The sequence below is a fragment of the Equus caballus genome, chromosome 30 (assembly GCF_041296265.1).
Source record: "Equus caballus isolate H_3958 breed thoroughbred chromosome 30, TB-T2T, whole genome shotgun sequence".
NCBI lineage: Eukaryota > Metazoa > Chordata > Mammalia > Perissodactyla > Equidae > Equus > Equus caballus.
In genome coordinates this window covers 12,666,305-12,676,004 of record NC_091713.1, presented here as the reverse complement: position 1 = coordinate 12,676,004, position 9,700 = coordinate 12,666,305, and the positions used below count along the sequence as shown (strand labels likewise).

The 9,700-nt window shown below is 40.9% G+C and overlaps 1 protein-coding gene across 1 annotated transcript in view; it reads left to right on the top strand.

The window, feature by feature from the left end:
- The window catches only part of FMN2 (formin 2), a 342,454-nt gene that overhangs the window by 97,155 nt on the left and 235,599 nt on the right, over positions 1-9,700 (top strand). Inside the window, exon 5 of the mRNA XM_023632505.2 lies at positions 6,945-8,740. Coding sequence (XP_023488273.2) covers positions 6,945-8,740 — 1,796 coding nt within the window. The remainder of the gene's footprint in view (positions 1-6,944; positions 8,741-9,700) is intronic.

Below are 9,700 nucleotides of genomic sequence, written 5' to 3'. Positions count from 1 at the left end.
GTTACATTGATTCAGGGCTGGGATTTTGCAGGTAAAGAGAGGGTCATAAAGGGGAATTAAGATTTCAGCAAATTGGTTTTTTGTTCTCACTACAGTGGGAGTAATGTAAGAAGAAGATAGCCTCTCACTCCTGCTTCTCTTCCCTGTTCTCTAGCTGTAATGTCCTGGTAGAAATTCTCTCTCTAAAAATTTCAGCCTTTTGTCTTGCAGTCTGTTCTTTATCTTCTTCATGAATTCTTTGACTTCCCTGCCGTCTTGGCACCACAAGGCAGCCATTGCCATATTATTATGGATTCAGTTTTGGAATTTCATCCTCTTATCTCTATTTCCTCTGCCATTTCTTAGTTCTAGTTCTTATTGTAGCTTACATTTGAAAACCTTTGAAGCTTATGGAGTAGATCAATTCCTTATTTTCTCAACTTTTTATTATCTGAGTGCCCTCAGTTATCATTTTATTTAAAAAATAAGTAAAACATGTAACAATATACTGTAATAAATTGACCACTTATAAAATTAGATCCAACCCAAATCCCTCCTCACTTAACAAAGACCATCTTTCATAATCCACCATGCTTATTTTGGGCAGGGTCTGTCTATCAATGATTTTTGGGGCTTTTAAACCGCATGATACAAATACAGTGTAAGGTGAAATTCTTAATCTCGCAGAAGTTGTAGGATTTCCTAAAGGTCAGGGAAGGTGATGGTGGGAATCTGAATCATATGAAAAGTAAGTGATTAATGAGCACCTGACAGAGTTTAATTTGGTGAGCATGATATGACATATATGCCAAAAAGATGAATTTGCAAATCAGAGGATTGTCAGAGGCCGCTGGGAAAACTGATAAACTCAAATGCTACAAAAAGTGACCATCTTTTCATAAAAGACGTCATCCCTGGCATCATATACTTCAGTCAGGAAATTTCCACTGAAGAAAATTAACACTTGAGTCATTTTAATTCTAACAGTTTGTTCATGCTTACCTTTATGATAAAAAATACTTTTTAGAAATAAGGTGATGTAGTTTTTAATTTTTAATTTCTTTTTTTCCCCAATTTTTTAAACTTTTATTTGCATTTATTTCATACTGAATTTGTTCCTGGGCTGTACATTTTTGTTTTTCATTTTCTTCTGGGATATCTTTTTTTCTGTGTGGTCTCCTCTTCTGGTTTAGGAAGAATCAGTTCTTTTTCAGTAAGGACATCTCAATGTGGCAAGAGGAGCTGATGTACGGGTTAATGCAACCGTGAGCTATTAAGCCTGGTGGTGCATCCTGGGGCTTTGTTTACCTGGATGTGCTCAATCTGCATCTAAACCCTTAAGTTCAGCATTCCTTGCTGCATTTTTAAGCATGTATAGCAAAAATTCACTCATTTTTGGCCACTGACCCTATGTCCAGCCCCACTGTTTGCTGGTGTGCACCTACCAGCTCCACGTCTGTGACAGTGGAGTGGCACACATTGCTTCTGTAAGGTGACGTCTTTCAGATACTTTCAGATAGCTTTTCCCATATGTGTACCCTTGATGGCCTGGGCACTTTCAGGAATGTTCTTAAAGTGAACATGAAGATTTGAACATGTTAATTTGGATGAGTGTGTGGGGTTTTCGGGGTCAAGTGAGTAGCAAACATTTTCAGAGATCACCTCAGGCAGCTTACAGGAAGAGCTTTTTCCCCCCACAAGTTACTCTGAAATATTGGTACGTGGTTGTATCAGTCAGGCTTTGTTGAAGGAACCAGAAACCCTGCTAGATATGTTGAACAGAAGGGTTTACTTGATATAAAATTAGTTTTTTCATGGAAAGGTTAGAAGTTTGAAGGTTTACTTCTAGGCTGAAACTTTTCAAAGGAATCGTATACGGCTGGTCTACCAGGGAAGCTGAAACCTTTGAGGCCACCACTGGAAGTCGGAGAGTGGACATTGGAATGTTGTCCCAGAGCAGCCTGAAGTTAGCAGACCTTGATCCCTAACAGAAAGTCATGGCACACAAGAGTATGGCCCCTACCTCAGTCCACTTTCTAAATCTCTGTGTGACTGCATCTAACCCGGTGAACTCAGCTGCAAGGGAGTCTGTCAATGTAGTCTTTCTTCCCACTTCTGTACGTAGAAGGAGCAGAGAAGGAGCTGGAGGTTGGGAGAGCCAATCCAAAGTAACTGCCAAATTGTCTTAAGTTGATTCTCATAAAAGAAGTCTTTTTTCTGGTCCTAATTGTCGTGTGTAATGGGATACTCATTTGCTTTGTTCCTACTGGCTGTATAAATAATTAGGAAGGATAAAAGTCCCAGGAATCTTTCCAGTCACTTGTACGATGACTCCTATGATCATTGGCTTTGGGTGCTGTGTTGGACTAGTTGGCTTGTAAATGTGGGGGCATAAATCCATCCATGCAGAACGACGTGTAGTAATTGCTATTGGGCTAGGTTGTTGGGATTTAGGATCAGTTTCTCCCTTTCCACTTCCTCCTCTTCCTCCTCTTCCTCTTCCTCCTCCTTCTTCATGTCCTTTATTCTTTATAATGCTTTCACTATATTCAAATCTGTGATGAAAAAGAGCTGGCCTAGGCAATAACATTTAAGAATTGAATTTTGGAAAACTCTTCCAGAGTTTACTTCTTGCATGCCTTTCATCAACTAATCTTTTTATACTATCATTATATTAATGGGAAAATGAGAGCCCTGTTTATGTACCAGGATAACTAAAAATATACTTATTAAGGCTTAAAGGTCACTTTTAAGGTTATGCTGGAAAAATGAAAATAATCTATACCTTTTACTCGTCCAGGATAAGGAAGACATGCCAAGCAGTTGTACTTTTTATTAGGATGAATTTGGGCGCTAGTTTTTTGGCTTCTGGTTTCCTCTTGCATCATAATTGGAGAGTGGAATTAAGTACAGTGGCCAAACAGGATATTAGAAGTTGCTTATTATAGTTATTTCTTTTACTGTAGACTATCTAGAAATTATATGGCATGATTTCTCAAACTTTGTATTGTAGTACTTTAGTTTTTTGTATAGACTGGTGAAAATGGTGACAAAGTATTAAATATGTATATATGAATACCTCTATTTAGATATAAATAAAAAGTCTCTCAAAGTTTTGCTTAACTATTTAAAGTGTGTTACTCTCCTTTACTAGTTGAAAAGTAAATTAGTTTCCTCCCACAGTAAAGGCTACTTGGTATTTTTGATTATAGAAAAATAAAGTACTTTGTATAAGGGCTGTGTTTCTGAAGCTGCAGTTTCTTTTCAGCTCTCAATAAGCTTTGTAATTGATCGTCAGCAAGTTACATGTTGTGGTTAAAAATAGAGTTTTTAGGGAAGAAGCAACAGGGGTTAGGATTAAGACTAGTAAATCTGTACATTCCCTACCCTTGTGAAAAAAACTAGCTATAGATTCACAGCAAATATACCAATAGCACCAAAGATGCTTCCTTTATAGTAAATACCCTTTTCTGTCTTGTCCATCTGCAGTTTCTCCACTCCAGATGATTTAGGTGTTTGTTTTGGGTTTAAAAAAGAGTAAAGAAAAGGTTTACTTTTATTTTGTGGAGACTTTGTTTTTCTTTTTGTTTTAATTGAGATAACATTGGTATATAACATTAGATAGATTTGAGGTGTGCATCATTGTAATTTGACTTCTGTATACGGTACACTGTGTTCACCACCAAAAGTCTAGTTTCCATCTGTCACCATAAGTTCACCCCCTTTACCTGTTTCGTCCTCTCCCTACTCCCCTTCCCTTCTCGTAACCACTGGTCTGTTCTCTGTATGTATGTGTGTGGTGGTGGTGGTGGTGGTTGTTTGCAATCTTCCACGTATGAGTGAAATCATACAGTATTTGTCTTTCTCTTTCTGCCTTATTTCACTTAGCATAATTCCCTCAAGGTCCATCCACGTTGTCACAAATGGCAAGATTTCATCTTTTGTTTTTTATGGCTGAGTAGTATTCCATTGTGTGTGTGTATGTGTATATATATAGATATAGATATATACGTATGTATCTATATCTATATATGTATCTACCACATCTTCTTTATCCATTCATCTGCCATTGGACACTTAGATTGTTTCCATGTTTTGGCTATTGTAAATACTGCTGCAATGAACATAGGCGTGCATGTATCCTTTCAAAATAGTATTTTAAAATTTTTTGTCAAAGAGTGTCAAAGTGTCACTGATGTCAAAGAGTGTACTGCCTGTGTTTTCTTCTAGGAGTTTTATGACTTCAGGTCTTACATTTAAGTCTTTCATCCATTCTGAGCTAATTTTTGTATATGTTGTAAGATATTGGCTAGTTTTGTTCTTTTGCTTGTTACCGTCCAGTTTTTCCAACCTTATTTATTGAAGAAACTTTCCTTTCTCTACTATATGTTCTTGGTTCATTTGTCAAAAATTAGCTGTCCATATACACGTGAGTTTATTTCTGGGCTCTCAGTTCTGTTCCATTGATCTGTTTTCCTGCTACTACCATGCTGTTTTGATTACTATAGCTTAGTAGTATACTTTGAAATCAGGGATTGTGATGCCTCTAGCTTTGTTCTTTTTTCTCAGTATTCCTTTGGCTATTCAGGATCTTTTGTTGTTCCATATAAATTTTAGGATTCTTTGCTCTATTTGCATGAAAAATACCATTGGGATTTTGATTGGGATTCCATTGAATCTGTAGATTGCTTTAGGTAATATGGACATTTTAACTATGTTAATTCTTCCAATCCATGAGTATGGAGAGTCTTTCCATTTCTTTGTGTCTTCTTTGGTTTCTTTCATTAATGTTTTGTAGTTTTCAGAGTGCAGATCTTTCACCTCCTTGATTAAACTTATCCCTTAGGTATTTTATTCTTTTTGTTGTTGCAATTATAAATGGGATTGTTTTCTTGATATCTCTTTCTGCTAGTTTGTTGTTAGTCTATAGAAACTCAAGTGATTTTTGTATATTGTTTTTGTACCCTGCAACTTTACTGTATTTATTATTTCTAATAGTTTTTTGGTGGGTTCTTTAGGGTTTTCTATATATAAAATCATGTCATCTGCAAAAAGTGGCAGTTTTACTTCTTCCTTTCCAATTTGTGTGTCTTTTACTTCTTTTTCTTGCCTGATTACTCTGGTTAGGACTTCCAATGCTATGGTGAATAAGAGTGGTGAGAGCACCCATCCTTGTCTTGTTCCTGTTCTTAGAGGGACAGTTTTCAGCGTTTCACTATTGAGTATGATATTAGCTCTAGGTTTGTCATATATGGCCTATATTATATTGAGGTACTTTCCTTCTTTATCCATTTTATTGGAAGTTTTTATCATAAATATATGTTGAATCTTGTCAAATGCTTTCTCTGCATCTCTTGAGATAACCAGATGATTTTTATTCTTCATTTTGTTAATGTGAGGTACCATGTTGATTGCTTTGCTGATATTGAACCATCCTTGCATTCCTGAACTAAATCCCACTTGATTGTGGTGTGTGATCCTTTTAATGTATTGTATTCAATTTGCTAATATTTTGTTGAGGATTTTTGCATCTATGTTCACCAGTGATATTGGCCTGTAATTTTCTTTTTTTCTTGTTGTCCTTTTCTCGTTTTGGTATCAGGGTAATGTTGGCCTCATAAAATGAGTTAGGAAGCATCCCCTCTTTTTCAATTTTTTGGAAGAGTTTGAGAAGGACAGGTATTAAATCTTCTTTGAATGTTTGGTAGAATTCACCAGAGCAGTCTTCTGGTCCTGGACATTTGCTTTTTGGGAGATTTTTGGTTACTGTTTCAATCTTGTGGAGACTTTTCTTGGGTCCAGAGTTTAACCATGGGCAAGCAGGATAAGAGTTTAGTTTTACACTTAATATTATCTTTATATTACCTCTTAATTATTCTTTCATAATATTTAAAGAGCAGGTCTGGTGTGTCAGCCTCAGTCTCCATGTGGGGAAGATAATAGATGTACATGCCTGTGGACTGTGGCTCTTTATGGTGGCTCCTATTGGGATCATCTTTGAAAAGCCCTGGGACACTCTGGAGAAGTGGTTCTTGGCACAAGAACTCTCTCACTCTCTCTTTACCTTTCATTCTAGCCTTGAGTGAGCAAGTCCAGGTCTGTGTGAGCCTTCGTCTGACATTGCAGCTTCACACAGCTTGAGTTTGTCCTCCCTTCTCCTCTACCTATTCCTTTTTTACTCCTTTTTCTTTACTCCTTCCTTCTCCTTCTCTTTTCTTTTTACTCATCTGTTATTCATATTTAGTTTATTCACAGGGCTTTCCCCTTTTTTCCACCCAAAGCATTTTTCCCTTAAAGGACTCCTGGTCGATTGTGTGCCTTGGGGGAGGAAGACACCATTGAGACATGAGGTGACCCAAACAATGGCACAGTTATTATCAGCCATCTTTATAAATTGTGGAAAGACATAAGGTATCACTTTCTGAAATGCCTTGGGTGAAATATTAAAATTATAGTAAACATGATATAAGTGATATGACACGTGCATGTAAGATGTGTGCACATGGCCATGTGGATGTCAAAAGTTATTTCACATAATCTTATTGGGGACTCTTTCAGTGATTACTCTGAAAAGGTAGTGATTACCTTTAAAACTTAGGATTTGAAATATCTTTCGGGAACATTCTAATGGCAAATTTACTAGAAAGGGAAGAGAGAAGACTGTCTTGGAAATAAATTGGTTTGTCACTCAGAATTTTCTTCCCTCTTCTCAGAGATCTACTCGTCTTCAATGATATTGTTCAAAGATTAGGCAAACAAGGGACTTAAGGTTTTATGGTAATACGTACAAATCACTTTGAAATCCAAGGGTGGAAAAGAGGGGACACATAGAAATACTAATCATATCTTTCTGTGGAGGGATCTTTCTGGAAGTATTAAACAAATATATTTTGCAGTCTTTTTTTGTGACACTTGGATTACTGCTTATTTTATATTTAACTATGTCTGTCTGTATTGCCCCTCAGGAAGTTTTTGACATGAGGTCTGAGGGACAGGCAACTGTAATTCAGCAGCTGGAACAGACCATTGAGGATCTGAGGACCAAAATAGCTGAACTAGAGAAGCACTACCCCACTGTGGACATGGAGATGACCAGTGGCCGTCATGGGATTCAGAATGGCTTGGCACCCTCAGAAGATGTGTGTCTTGAAGCTCTCAGGTTAGGAGAAAAGGATGTACAGCATCAAAGGATTTTACAGGCAAAGTCAATCCAGACATCTCCAACAGAAGAGGGCGGAATACCGACACTACCTTCTGTTGATGCACTGCCTGCGTCTCCTCCGTGCCCACCTGGGGCTGAACATGGAGACTCTGCTGTGCCTTCCTCTCCTTCTGGACCTCAGACAAAATTCTGTTCAGAGATTTCTTTGATTGTGTCTCCAAGGCGAATATCGGTACAGCTTGACGCACATCAGTCCATTCAGCCTTCACCACCTCCATCCCTTCCATGTTCTGACGGTCAAGGACAGGCTGGGTCACAGCCTTCCCATCCTTCTCTTCATACTGAGTTTGAAACCAGCCATGAACACTATGTTTTCTCCTCCTTTGAAAACGGCTGTAACATCCCACCCCCACCACCTCTGCCTTGCACAGAGTCCTCCAGCTCCCTGCCTGGCCTGGGCATGGCGGTTCCCCCGCCTCCCCCTCTCCCTGGCATGACAGGGCCTGCTCTGCCCAGTGCAGCAATCCCTTCCCCTCCTCCTCTACCTAGTACAGAAATGCTGCCACCCCCTCCCCCACCTTTGCCTGGTGAGGGAATACCTCCTCCCCCACCTCTTCCTGGAATGGGAATACCTTCTCCCCCTCCTCTTCCTGGAATGGGAATACCTCCTCCCCCTCCTCTTCCTGGAATGGGAATACCTTCTCCCCCTCCTCTTCCTGGAATGGGAATACCTCCTCCCCCACCTCTTCCTGGAATGGGAATACCTTCTCCCCCTCCTCTTCCTGGAATGGGAATACCTCCTCCCCCACCTCTTCCTGGAATGGGAATACCTTCTCCCCCTCCTCTTCCTGGAATGGGAATACCTCCTCCCCCACCTCTTCCTGGAATGGGAATACCTCCTCCCCCACCTCTTCCCGGAATGGGAATACCTCCTCCCCCCACTCTTCCCGGAGTGGGAATACCTCCTCCCCCACCTCTTCCCGGAGTGGGAATACCTTCTCCCCCTCCTCTTCCCGGAGTGGGAATACCTCCTCCCCCGCCTCTTCCCGGAGGGGGAATACCTCCTCCCCCACCTCTTCCCGGAGTGGGAATACCTCCTCCCCCACCTCTTCCCGGAGTGGGAATACCTCCTCCCCCACCTCTTCCCGGAGTGGGAATACCTCCTCCCCCACCTCTTCCCGGAGTGGGAATACCTCCTCCCCCACCTCTTCCCGGAGTGGGAATACCTCCTCCCCCCCCTCTTCCTGGAGTGGGAATACCTCCTCCCCCTCCTTTGCCTGGAGTTGGGATCCCCCCACCTCCTCCTCTGCCAGGTATGGGGATTCTTCCTGCTCCAGCTCCCCCTCCCCCTCCTGGAACAGGCATCCCCCCACCCCCACCACCTCCCCTGCTTCCGGGATCAGGCCCTCCACCTGCCCCACAAGCTGGGGGTAGCACTTTACCAACGCCACAAGTGTGTGGATTTCTTCCTCCCCCGTTGCCAACGGGCCTGTTTGGCTTAGGGATGAACCAGGACAAAGGGAGTAGGAAGCGGCCCATAGAGCCTTGTCGGCCCATGAAGCCTCTGTACTGGACGAGGATTCAGCTGCAGAGCAGAAGGTAACATGACAGGAGCACGTCTGTGCACAGTTGTCAATGCGAGGGAAGCATTTCCTTTAAAACTGTTGGGAAAATTACAGTTTAATGTACTTTTAAGTACTGCTCTAACTGTAGATTTTTACATCAATATTTAGTGAAGCAATCTGTTATTTAAAATTTTAGACTTTTCTCCAGAAGTATCAAAGAGAGAAGTGACATATGTGTCAATGTAGAAGATGTGCAGATGTCTGTCTAGTTATTGATCGATCTTTTACAGATAGAGGGACAGAGTTTTCTTAGCATGCATGCTGTATTGCCTTGTTGCAGAACCTCCCCCTGACAAATAGCTTAGAAATTAACTCAAACCCTTAGACGCGCTGAGTCCCCAGGAGGTTTCCCTCGCCCTTTGGAAGGTGCCTTCTTGTTTTACTCATCCATTTTGTTGACAGTAGTTTTTCTCTTCAGAAAGTACTACACAAAACGCATGCGTCCGCACACCATGTGTGAAATAATTTACTTTTGAGAATTTCATGGCACTTCTGTAGAGGATTGGCGACACAGTGTGAAGTCATAAAACCATACTGGGAATGATATTTATAAAAGGACACTTCCCACCAGGTATGCTGGTGGTGCATCACTTATTCATGCAGAGTCCATAGCCTGTGTCCCCTGACCCTGGGGACAGTGCTGTGATAATGTGACTGTGGAATGTGCTGGTGGCAGGAAAAACACACACTTTAAGCTTCACTTGCCTTCCTTGTTCTAACTTTCCCTGATTCCTTGAGTTTTTTTGTGTGTGATGTGGTGTGCACTGAGAAAAAGAGGATATTTACCAGGCTTGTTCTCCTTTCTTTTATTAATTTTCTCTTCACTGAATCACATTGAGGAGAAGAGTCTATTTTGAATGCTCCCCTCTTTGCAGCTTGCTCTCTGTATAGTTGCCATGTCACTTATATGTGCATCATTTCAAACTGTGGCCTA